Source organism: Pleurodeles waltl, chromosome 5, assembly GCF_031143425.1.
Source record: "Pleurodeles waltl isolate 20211129_DDA chromosome 5, aPleWal1.hap1.20221129, whole genome shotgun sequence".
In the NCBI taxonomy this organism is placed as follows: Eukaryota; Metazoa; Chordata; class Amphibia; order Caudata; family Salamandridae; genus Pleurodeles; species Pleurodeles waltl.
This window is the reverse complement of record NC_090444.1, coordinates 123,846,020-123,859,235: the sequence shown is the minus strand read 5'-3', so window position 1 is coordinate 123,859,235 and position 13,216 is coordinate 123,846,020. Positions and strand designations below refer to the sequence as shown.

Sequence of the window (13,216 nt, the reverse complement as noted above, 5' to 3'; positions counted from 1 at the left end):
TGGTTACTCTATAATGGAGCATCCTGAACCTAGAAGAAAGCAGGCAAACAGATTATTATTGGAGATACGTTTTTTGGAATGGTTGCACACCAGACATGTCAAGATTTTGAAACTAGTAGGCTACTTGCCGACAGATGGTGGTTTTGTATGACTGCATTTTAAAACATTGTAGTAATGACCGGAGTGGTGCATAAATGGGGTGAGACTGGAGAGAATTCAAGAGACGAGTGAGTGAAAGTCGTTAAATGAAATGTAAGTTGAACATGCCTGATGATGCACAGGATGGACTGAGGAAAACAAAATAAAAGTGATGGGTGGCTGGTGTGCTTTAATCTCAGCCACTGATAATTACACTGGGCCCCAATCCAGTTCATCTTACGTTTGTAGTTGAATTTTGATGGTGTGATTATAGTGGAAGAGGCAAGTTAGGCAGTAAAACAGAGAGTGAAGGTTGAGGTGGAGGAGGAAAGGACAACTATAAGCAAAGTGAAGAGCATAGTACACATTTTAGATATTTGAAAGGAGTTTCGGCAGAGGCTTGATTGGCTGGTGATATAGGAAGTAAATGGGATTTAGGGCCTGTGGTGAAGCGTTCAGAATGAACTGGTAGTGTTTGATAAGCTCAGGCAAGCAGTAGTCTTTGAAAATAAAATAAAGTTTTGTGAGGTGGATGAGGCTGGACTTCAGTGTTTACAATGCTTGAATGTCTGATGGTATCCAGGGGTGTGATCTTTCTTCATCGGCCAGCTCCTCCTCCTTGTGATTGGTGTTGAGTATGTGAGGGGAAGTGGTATAACCCATGTATAAGGCTGCTTGAGTGGCAGTGTAATTAGCACAAGATCACAAATTATTTATGAGTAAGAAGTGCAGAAAGGGATACAGGAATCAAAATAGCATTCAAGGCTGTTTTATTGCAAACATATATTTAATTCCTTTGGCAAAAATAGGCAGTAAGATTAGGTCAGTGTTTTTATAGTTTAGTGTTTTATGGGTGAGGGTCTTGTGGGTAAATGAGGTTGTTGGGTCATCTATAGGAGTGTGGGTTTTTGTGAGGTTATTTTGGGATAGGTGTGTGTATGGTGTTGAGATGAAGGAGGTGGTATTTTGGGTGAACCTGTTGACAGCTGATTCCGGGTAAACAAATGCAGAACAGTAAATCATGGAGACATTTTGGGGGAATGTGGTGCCACTTGGAAGTCACCTGCTGGACTTCAGTCAAGTGATGTTTGCAAATGAGATGTAAATTGACAGTGGAGATCATTACCTGGGACTGAGTTCACAATACGTGCCGTTTGCTCAGGACCTAAGGGCTCTGATTAAATTGGTTATGAAGCTGCAGGGTATGTCAGTAAGGCTGCGGTATATTCACAGTACAGGTGCAGTAGCCAGACATTTGTTGGGGATCATAGTGGCCACAGTTGACATATGATGTATTCACAGTGGATAAGGATAATTTGAAGTGTCTCATAGATTAAAGTACTCAAAGGACACGGTTGGCTCAGACATACAGTTATCCATGTGAAAAGCAATAAAGTAGTCTAGTCCGCAGTTGCATTGGGTACCAAATGCTAGGGGGGGTGCAGGGGCACAGAGAGTCAAGACCGCTGAAGGCCGTACTCTAGTATAGACAGTCAGGCATGAAGAACACCCAATTTAAAGTCCCTTTTGGGCCAAGGTCAAATGCAGACTACACAAAGGCAACACATTTTGTGCAGCATGGTGTTTTCGGAACAGACTTATGTCTCTGCCCTTCTGTTAATACTCGTGCAGCTAAGTAGCACCCAGTGTGGATCCTTGCAGATTTCCTACCTAATTTATAGATCCCTTCACAGGAAACAATATAAAGATGTTCAGTCTCAATCTGGGATCCCCTTTGAACAGCAAGTTTATAAGTTTTGGTGCAGTCAGCCTTTTCTTCAGTAAAAAAAATCTGAAAACTGGCTGCTCAGAAATGTTTTAAGTTGCTCGAAAGCTCCAGATTTATATTATTTTTGTGAAACTACAGTATGCTGTAAGAATTTCCATTGCACTTGTCAGATCAAGCAAATTAAATACAGTTGTGCTAAAACTATGTTCATAAGTTAGCGAGAAGGGAAGAGTGATATTTCCATACTTGGGATGTTCCACAAGGAACCCATTTGTTAGGTATTTTATTCATATTCCTGCTTGCTTGTGCTGCGTTTTTGCCCAGGTGACTGAGCTGTTAAAGTGACTTACTCTGTGTGCATTGTTTTCAGTTATCATCAAGTCGTCAGGATATATCTACACAACATAACCTCAGCAGCAACAAGGCAAGTGTTTTAGCTATATTGACACTATAATTAAGAACTATATTTGCTTGTATTTATCTAAGCATGTGTACTTCATGTAGTCCTGTTTCTGTGTTAATATATGTATTGCTAAATATAATTCACTACCCAATAGCCCAATCAGCTTTGCCATCAGATTATTGATGTCATTGTATGCCAGAGTATGTGTAGTTTTCATTGGTGAACAATCACATATTTTTCCATATTTACGACCCAATGATGGGTATAAACTACATTTTCCGAAATAAGGTTATGTTTGAAAGTCGTTTGATTCGTTTGATTCATTTTCAATTAAATATATTCTTCCTGTTTTTGGGGGCATGTGGGAAGAATGAAGGGCCACAGGAGTAGTGATTAAGGGACTTCTCCTAGGGATATAAGACCAACTAAGGGATTCCATTATGATAATGGGAAACCCTAGCTGATTAAAAGACAGTGTTCTGTGAATTATTCTCCATTATTTTTTGTAATGCTTCCAGGGTTATGCCATATCATTTTGCATTTACTAAGTGCTAAAACTATTGCCCCTCGTGATATGCATCAGAATCATTCTATTTTGTATTGGTTACTAGTGAAAGTTTCCAGAGGTCTGTGAACAGCTTACCAGAGGCTTGTCATAAAGCTCTGCTTAAAAGGTTTTTTTTGGGCTTGCTTGCCACTGATTATATTTCCTCCTCATATTACATTCTATATGGTTGTCCTCTTAAACTGCTCAGTTCCTCTTACTCTGAGCATATATGTGGAAGCCTGCAAGCTTTAATGTTTGACTGATTGTCTATCCAGATATTTGTATACTGCAGGGCACATCTTCTTGTCCTACTTCCAATAGTCTGTTGCTATAGGTGATGGGGTTTGATTTAATGTGGCATTTTAAGGCTGCATATCAAAATATTTAGATTAGCATGTATTTTAGTGTCAAGTTAATTATTCACCAGTATCCTGTGAACAGATCTGTACTTATAAGTTTGGAATATCGGATATTTTTGGATGCTCTGTGGAACCTAACTGGTTTCCTATCCGAGCTACAAGCATCAGAATGGCATGCGTATAGTACTTCTTCTGGGCTTTGCAAATAACATAATCATGACAAAGCACATTGACCTTTGTATTGTCCTTGCCCAGTCTTGGCCAAAATGCATCTGTCCCTTTGTATAACACTGCAACACATGAGAGATATTAGTGTACTATAGACAAAACAATAGCAAGTAGATGTATTTCAGATTATTGAAATAAATAAACAGCATAAACTCAGAAGTGCAGATTCTGTTCGAATGACGAGGGGAAGAGATGGGTTTTTAGCAGTGTGCAGAAGAAAAGCGATGGAGTGAGAATTTACTCATGAGGCCCCGCTGTCCACCAAAGATAGTCAATAGAATTGGTTGGATATAGGGCCAGAATATGGTTTGGTATGTCTGTCCTTTATAAATGCACCAATCAGTTAATCAATCATAGCTAGCTAAGGTGGATATTCCATGTGGTGAGCCTTATATGTTAAGCAACAGATTTAAAGATTGTTCCTGACCTCTATCGAAGCCATGAAGTCTCTGTGTATCAGAAGGATGTGGCTACTGTTTAGTGTTTCTCTTGGGCTTAGAAGACATGAGCTGTGGTGTTAAGAATAAATAGGGTTTAAAAATTTTTTTTGCCCCACTGGGTGTTCAGACAATTTTTGTGTAATTTATGTATGGAGCGACAAACTTCTCTGCATCCCAAACTTTTACCTGCTATCACAGCAACAGGAAGCACTAGCAGCTAGGGCATTAGTCCTCCTGTTCCCCGGATGGAATGTTTGAATTAATCTGATGCACTGGCAATCACTCAGCTATCTTTTTTGTCAAACATTCCACCTAAGTTTGGATACAGCATAGCTAGTCTTGACCACACTCCAGTTGGAACCGTCCAGCCTGAACTGCCAGGCCAGGTGCTTCCTGAACCGGAACACAAGCAACCCAGGATCAGTTTCTCCGCTAATAGGGCTCATCGGCCAGGTATAGCTTGGTTCCAGTGGCACAGTGAGCACAAGATCTATGCCTGGCATACCAGTCACACTTGAGGCATCGAAAAACAAAGTGAAGGATTGTTTGAATCAATTTCAGCCACTGGCAGTCACTCGTGTGATATTACAATCCATCGTTTTTCACCAACCATGCCACTTCAGTTTGGACCTACCATATGCAAATGAGTCCAGACCCTGCTCCAGTGGTAACAGTCCAGCCCATAATCCTAGGCCAGATCCTCCTTGAACCTTAACCGTCAGGGAAACTCTGAATAAGCCTGAATAACTTTATTGGGCTGGCAGCTAGATTGCATTAGCATAGTCCGACTTGAAGGGACTAGAGTATTTACTGCCGTAATGGGTTCTAGGAGAATATTTTTTCATTAGTTAAAAAAATAAAAATAAATACCAGTGCACAGTTCTGCAAGATTTGCGCAAGTGGATTCTCCACTCTGAGCAAGTGTATTTTGCACATTTTGGGGCCATTTTTGCAGTGTCCCATGGGCAAAACGGGCATGTGCATCACCTTCCTGCCATCCCCATCCCCCCCAAAATACCAGGCACTTCGTTATTCTATAAGGTTCCTCAAATGCTTGTACGGCCCCTTCTGTAATGCAGATCATACCAGTGTGCAGATAGCACTCCCTATTTAGCACAGGGACGTAGCTCCATGCTAATGAGGAAAGAAGCACTTTGCCTCTGTGTCTGCACTATATTATGGATGCGGGTGCTGAAGCAAAGACACCTGTTGGAGGGGCACTGACAGTGCACAGCATCTGTAATGGGGCAGTGTGGCCATATGGACCCCTCTCCAGACATTCCCCTGCAAGCTGGTACAGTCACTCGCTGCAGGAGTATCTATGTGTCGTTTTGAAAGCAGGTTGGGTGCCACCTACACTGTGAAATACAGATGTGTTTCTTCAAGCAGCCAGTCTGGCTTTCACTAATGTGCTGCTCCCAGGCCAGGAGCAAATCTGAGGCCTACAGTAGGGCCCACTTGCCCTGTATGAGCCTTGGTCACCCTGTTGCAGGTGCTCTGCAGTGCAGACAGGACAGTGTACCCTTTTCGTAACATTGCCCCTGTCGTGGATTTCCAGGACCGCTGCAAATGTAGGCAAAGATCCACAAGAGTAGATGTAAGACTTATCCAGCCTGGTGTGGAGTCCGGCACAAGGTGCTTTGGCACCAGCAAGAGAACTTAAGAGGGCGAGAGGGCTCACACCGAGCCGTGTGGAAGATCGGCTGTGTTGCTAAATTAAATGATAAGACGATCAGGGAGGGAATCGGTTTTAAATATAGTTTGTAACAGGAACAAATTACTTTTACTGTCTCCATACTCCAATTCTTGTGTGGGTTAAAAGGCACGCTCTTGTATTGATCTAATTATTCATAGGTTAAGAATGAGATAATGGTTTGGTTTTTTATTACTAATTTTTCTCATAAGCACGTTGTCGTTCTGAAAAACCACTCAACTTTTGGACTACTTGTGCGTGATGTCACACCACCCATCCCTGCCTTACACAGCTTTATTTATTCATGCCTGCACATATTTAATCTCTTATTAATGCTATTACTGTTACACTCTGAGCTGGTTCTGTCCATTAGTAAGCAGTGCACAGTGTTCTGGACTTTAAGTTGTTTCTTTTAACATTCACTGCTTAGTAGGGCAAGTCCTAATGTCACCCTTGTGGAATCATACATTCTGATTATGTACCAAATGTGATTACACTGTGCCGAGAATGTGTATGCATTTTCACTCCAAGGTTAAGGCAGCGATATAAGCAGATTAATATGCATTAGTCAAACTACTTTGTATGATCTGGGAGTATGCCTTCTACAGCCAGGCAGCTGCAATGTGTTTATAGGAGATCAGCACTCCTGCAGAAGAGACTTGTGCAGTACATTACAACAGTATATGTTTATGGTTCTGGTGTGGGTAGAGAATGCTGTTCGTACTTTGGATCTAATCACATTTGAGGGGATAACCAATTGTATTTTGTGATAGTGTCTCATTAATACTGTCACTTCTTTCAGGGTAAGGTGATCAGTTTTTTAGTCTTGAGTGAACGATTATGTTGCTCTGGGACTCTATGAATCTTATTTATTATTTGCACACTGGGATTTAATGTCTTTGAGTACAGGTATTGCATCGCATGATGGAATCACATGAAGTAGTTCTATAAATAAAGATATGAACGGTTCTTCTATTGTGCTTTTATAAAGGGAACAAAGAAGGGAGAAAGTCAAAGGGTTGGGTAGTGTGTGAGAAGGCATGGGGCTGGATGTGAAGGATAAAGATTAGCTGAAATCTAAATGATTTAATAAGACAGAGAAAGATGGGGACAAAGTTGAGGGGTTAAGTGACTACGTCACTGATGATGGTGCAATACTCTATGGTATCATGAATGGCAAACCATAGTCGAGCATCTCCTATAGTTTTAATTGAGAGCATGGGGAGAATATATTTACCTTTTACAATCCACTAACCCCCAATATTGTTTTTTTCTTGTGTAAGATCAGTCTGAATTATTTCTCAGGGGCTATGTGGATGTGAGAGTTTGGTTCTCCTATGCAATGATGGTTCCTTTGCCACAAAATGGTTTTAAATAAAAAATGCTCATGAAGTATTATCAGCAGCTCTCATTGCTCCTAATGCCTCCCGTCCTGGCCATGTACCAAAGGGAGATAATAAAGGGACATTTTCCTCCAAAACTAAACCTATCCACTATTGTAGTATTACATAAATGAGGACATCCCACAGAATCTCCCCCCAACCGAGCGATGTGCGACCTGTCGACCAATATCACTCATCAGCGCTGAGCTTAAAATCTACACTAAAGCCATGACTAATGGACTCCAGATGCCTCTTCCATAGCAGAATCATTGAGTGTTTATGCCACATCAGAGTACGAGACACTGCATTCGCAGATTCCTGATAGTACTGGCAAGTCTTTCTGTACTGAAAGACCCAACTGCACTGATTTTAGCAGATTTTGAGAAACTCTTTGACTCGTTCGACTGGACCCCACTTTCATTCGTATAACCAAATCTTGTATACACATCCAAGAGCACAGGTTCTGGTTAATGGGACCCTGTCAGCCACACTTCATATCGGCCTGAGCACCAGACAGGAATGACTACTGTCCTCACTCCTATTTGCCCTAGTAGTAGGGCCCCTGGCAGTATGGGTGAGAAGCGATGCACAGGAATGAGGAATTCAACTGGGGGCTGGCACTAGAGGACCGTATTTCACTCTTTGTAGAAGATGTCCTCCTGTTTCTCTCTCAGCCTTATATAACCGCTTCCTGATTACTGCAGATCCTGACCCTTTTAGGTGAAGAATGTGCTCTAAAGGTCAACTGGTCCAAATCTCTCTGGGTCTCCCTGAGGGGCAATGGAATTATTGTGAACTGGAATGCCCAACTGCCCGTCAGAAGGCTTAGTTTACCTTATCTTGGTGTCTACATAACCCTGGATCCACACCTGGCCTGGACCCTCAGTTTGAAATTCTTTATGTCCAACCTGACTAAATCACTAGCCGCCTGGTCCAGATTCCCCCTTAATGTGATGGGCAGGATAACGCTATTTAAAATGGTATTGCTACCCTGCATAGTTTGTGATCCAGAATTTCCTCCTGTGGATACACGAGCGATGGTTCTAGTTTCACTAAAACCTGGTCCTATCTATGGACATATAGGCCATTTAGACTGGCGTATAGCAAATGTGTCCGATCACCATATGACGGTGGGATATTCATGGCAAGCAACTGGTTGTATTATTGGGCCTCCTACCTTCTGGTAGTGAACAACTGGATGAGTCGGGGATGGCACGACCCAGCATTCCATCTTGAGGGGGCCCGAATGGGATACAATGATATTCTAGGTTTCCTTTACGGGGTCCATTTTCTCTAAAACCTGCTGGACGTCACCCAGAGAGTCCTTTGGTTTTGGTGCTTTGCACCGAGACTAGCAAAGTGGGACTGGAGGCTCACCTTTAAAATCCATCTTTGAAGGGTAATTGGCTACAGCACTCGGCGGCACTCAAGGGATTCGAGAAGTGGGACCTCATTGGCATCTCCATAATAGGAGGTGTATGGCACGGCTTCCACATTAATCCTTCCAAGAACTCCAGGTGGAGTTCTCTCTAAATAAATCCCAGTATTTACAACTAGGACACAGGCTTCACTTCAATCAAGAGCACACCTGATTTCAACCCATTAAAGGTGAAGGTTCTCTTGGGTTCCTCTCCTTAAGGAGGAATTTCACAGATTTAGAAAACCTTTGGTATTCACTCCCCGTCCTTTCTTGAGGCCCTTGAATCCTGATATGAGGTCTGGCTGGACCCCCTAGGCAGCTCTGAATGGAGAACTTTGGGCACTTCTTCCAGACTTGAGTCATTCAACTTAACTAACCCCACATGACTTATCTCACACCTGTAAGACTGTGGCTGACCAACAAACTGGCAACTCCCCTCTGCTTCCAGTGTCCGGCAGAAAAGGCTCATGTTTTTTCATGTGGTATGTGAATGCCCCCCCAATTCAACAATACTGTCAGACCTGTGGGCCTATGCCCCCAGAATTGCTTTGCTTGGAATTGTTGATGTCTTCATGGGAACACAGGGAGACCTAACCTTACTGGGCACTGGGATTGTGCCTTCTAAGAGAGATATTGCCAAGTACTGGACCTCTCCTTCCTCCTCTTCCCTGGTGAGCTGCAATGGACTGGCGTGCTAAGCTTGAGAATACACCGTTACCAGGCTAAAGGCTGTCCAGAGAAGCTTAAAGTGGGGGGGAAGTGCTAGGAATATAATGACTTATAAAGAGTCAATGTAGACATTATATCCTCTTCTACGCCCTGTGTGGGCAAACTGTTGATTGTATGTTTCCAATTACAAAACAAATACAATGTGGTTATCAAAAAACAAAATACAGTGATCAAAGGTGATGATTTTACCAGGTAAAATGATGATAAATTACAGCTGTATTGACTGCACATAGACATGTATCCTGCTTCCAGGTCTGTCACCCAGCAGTCCTCCCATACTTGCGTCTCAATCTCCCTCGTATCAGATTCCCTATGTCCATTGTTAAATATTTTTGTAAAATGATCAACCCAATCCGACTCTGGAATTTGACAAATAATCTCACTTGATTCACCGTCTACAAAAAAAGGCTGATTTACTGTATTCCAAAACAGCCTATTCTTCTCTAACTCGACTGCTTTGCATAGATCTTCCAATCCTCTTGTTTTAACTTCCGCATTTCTCTGTGTAAGGGCCTGTTTATACTTAGCTTATCTCAGGGAATACTATTGGTGTCTCCTTTAATGCTTTCAGGGCGACGGGAAAAACAAGAGTGAACAGTGCTTCACAGTTCTTTTTTTTTTTTGCACTTAGCCCATTCGAAATTCCCTCACACAGGTCTCCAGAATTATTTAAGATATACAAAGGCTCAACTAAAGGGGAGAGGCAGAGCCCAAAATTTCTCCACTATTCTTAGAAGCCAAATCCTCCAAAAAGTGTACCGAATCCATCGCTTCCCATCGAAACTGTACCCCCTTATTCACTGAGTAGGAAACTGGGGCCATTTGCTGCCAAGATAAACACCTTGCCGTTTGAAACGCTACAGATAGCGAGACAGGATCATGGTCACTAAATGGGAGAGTAAGCACCACAAAACATACAGGCCGACAGACTAAATCTACCGGTGATAAAACAACATCGATTGTTACGCCTCTCCCCCGCCCTATAAACATAGGTAAGTTAGCCTTTTGGTGCCCCAAAACCTCTGAAGCAAATATTAAATTAAAATATATTATTACGCGGTTAAAGACCTCGCCATACCCTGTGTGAGAAAAGTGGCTTACTTCTTGATCATAAAAATCCGTAATCCCACAGGTTCGCCGCCCCTTCATGTGGCATTTAGTGATATTAAAATCCCAGTCCATCTAATGGAGCTGGGAGCACTGCTACGGCTAATACATCCTGCAACCTTTCCGCCTAATGGAGTGGATGGGAGTTAAAATAATTAAAATTAAAATCAACTAGAAAAACACTTGGCTGAACTGGTAACCATAACTTTAAAATTTGGTAGCGAGGCCTCGACTCTAGAACTTTCACTTTTAATTCCCCCTTAGCTCTCCCAGCAGCCGACGGAATGTCACTTGAACAATAAGAGCTGAATCCATGTAAAGGTATATTCTCTAAGGCCCATGTTTCCTAGCAACAAAGGATGTCATAATCTCCTGTAAAAGACACCCAGTTCTCATCTTTCAGTTTACCACTGATCCCCACGATGTTCCAAGCGAAAAGGGAGAGTCCCTGGCACCTCTTATTTAATATTGGGATATTCAGGGTATCAGGGAAACAAACATAGGCCTGACTTCTCATATCAACTGTTGATAAGCTAGGGTTTTTACTGGGATCCAGTTGAGAAGAAATGGGAAGGTCACACATAGACCAATACCTATGTCTGGGTACCTATTCGGTATGTCCGGAATGTCGGGAAGGCGCCATGGAAGGGGTGTGGCCAGAACGCATTGGCCCGAAATACTATCTTGTTTGTTGTAAGGCCCATGCGTTCCCTCACAAAGGAGTCAATCATTAGCATCTAAATCACTCAATATAGAAAAGCTATTTGCCAATAAAGGCTGTAAAACCTGCTGGCTACTTTGAGGGCTAGAATATAGGCCCATCCTCACTTTTGCTCTGGGCGGAACTGGCTGCAGATGTCTTTAAAAAATAAAAACAGTGGCAAGATCAACATAGGCTCAGATTTTATCATACCTGGCCTCATCCGCGACACGATTTCCCAAACTAACGCAGTTCTGTGAAAGTTTATTATCACAGTGCCTCCTTGGTAGATTTTCTTAAACGGGTCAACTCCACCCACTTGCCTTACATATAAAACCTCATCGGCCAGGTTCCACTGATGGCCTGCCCTCTGTTTTAACCAAAAAAACAACTTTATTTGTTAAAGATTCCATTGACTCAGTCTGGCCTGGGGATAGTTGGGGGTCGTTGGCCATTATAATGACATATTGGTCTCTGATGCAATAAAAGGGGCAACCCCCGGTAAGGCACCAGGCCCTGATGGGGTCCCAGCTGACTTGTTCAGATCAAATATCGATCACTGGGCCCCACTTGTTAGGAATGTCCTGAGGGCTGCAGTTAAGTCGGGCCCGATCCCCTCTTGGAAGGAATCAATTGTTGTTCCTATCTTCAAGAAAGAGAATCGGAGCTCGTCTGTGTCCTACCACCAAATTTCGTTAATTGATTCATTGCTGAAGATTCTGGGCAGAGTAATACTCAGTAAACTAGAATTCTGGGCGCAGTAACACTGCTTTTTTAGCCCTGTGCAATACGGTTTTCGCCCTGGATTGGGGACAGTGGAACAGGCTCTGAATCTTACTCTCACCCTGGGAAAATATGTGAAGGCCAAACACGGGGATTTACATTCGGACTTCATGTCCCCTGCGCGTTTGATAAGGTCGATAGATACGCCATATGGGGCATGTTGGAACGAGCAGGCATAGATAATAAATTACTTGATCTTATCGAGCGGATCCATCAGGACATTACCGCTACAGTGTGTTACACCCGCAATGGCGACTGTACAGCACCGATCAGTGTAGCCAGGAGCGTCAGACAAGGTTGCATTTTACCACCTCTTTTTATTTTTATTTTACCTAAGTGCCCTAGACAAAGCTTTTATTGGCTGCACAAACGATGTCCCCAGGATAGGTAATCCGCCAGTCCCAGTACTGTTATACACAGATGACACTGTTTTACTGGCACATACAGCTGTTGTCCTGCAATAACTCTTGGACGTTTTTTTTCTCCATTTTATGTCTGGTCTTAAGTTAAAGGTAAACAATGAAAAGTCTTTTGTAATGTGATACGGCCCTGGAAAGCACAAGCATAGGGTTTTTACCCTTTGGGGGGAGGGGGTGAGGGTGCAAATTGCAAAACATCAGATGTTTAACTGTTCAGGCATTTTAATCGATCTGAAAGGGAATTGGAACAATCTAGTGGCCCTGAGAGCGCAACAAATGAGAATAACAGATGATGCTATATTAAGCTTTTTGAGAAAACTAAGGCGAAACAGGACCTAGTCCAGCTGTCAAGAGAAAATGCATTGATGTTGGTACCTATGGTGCTGTGGTATGGGGCTACTCTGGGGCAAGGAAACTCCAGGTTATCTAAAACAGCTTTTTTGTAGGCTTTTAGCCATTCCCAGGACTATCTCCAGCTTTATTACCGACATGGAACTAGGAGAGGGTCACCTCGAAGACCGTGTAGCGTTGGCCCCTGCTCCTTTAGGTAATAATCTTGAGTACGACGCAGGCTACCTTTTCTAGGCAAGTCCTGGCAGATTGCTTGAAATTGGGCAACAGGGCTTCAATCCAATGGCTTACATATATAGAAAAGGTGTTTAATAAAGTGGGCTGTGGGTATTTATTTGAAAATCCAGAGCTTGTTACATCAAGTTGTAAGGCAAAGGTGATTGACTCCTACTTGTCATATAGTAAACAATTTAGGATTGCAAGTGTGCTAGGAATGCCCTTGTTAATAAGACACATGCACATAACCACATTATCTACCTTCGAGCCCCACCTACCATGGTTGATGAAGCGAGAATATAGGTTTTATCTCACCCGTTTACGGTTGAAGTTAGTTCATCATCTGTTTGCCTTGCTGGTTGCAAAGGTGTGGCTTGCATTTCTTCCACCGTGTCCATGCGATGGGGTAACAGAGCAAAAAAAACACGCAGTTCGTGTTGTTTTGTCCCTTATACTCCTCACCTAGACGGAGATTTGTGCATCCCATTCTTTTGAATAAAGGTTTTCAATCTCATAAAGAATGGCTGCATCATCTGGAGCGACTGTCGCCCGAGGAAACTTGTTTAGCAGTC

General features: G+C 42.7%; 1 protein-coding gene across 1 annotated transcript in view; it reads left to right on the top strand.

Annotated features, from left to right (window-relative positions):
- Positions 1 to 13,216, top strand: part of KIF13B (kinesin family member 13B) — a 537,272-nt gene that overhangs the window by 453,401 nt on the left and 70,655 nt on the right. The window contains exon 35 of the mRNA XM_069233796.1: positions 2,238 to 2,291. Within this exon, the coding sequence (XP_069089897.1) occupies positions 2,238 to 2,291 (54 nt within the window). The remainder of the gene's footprint in view (positions 1 to 2,237; positions 2,292 to 13,216) is intronic.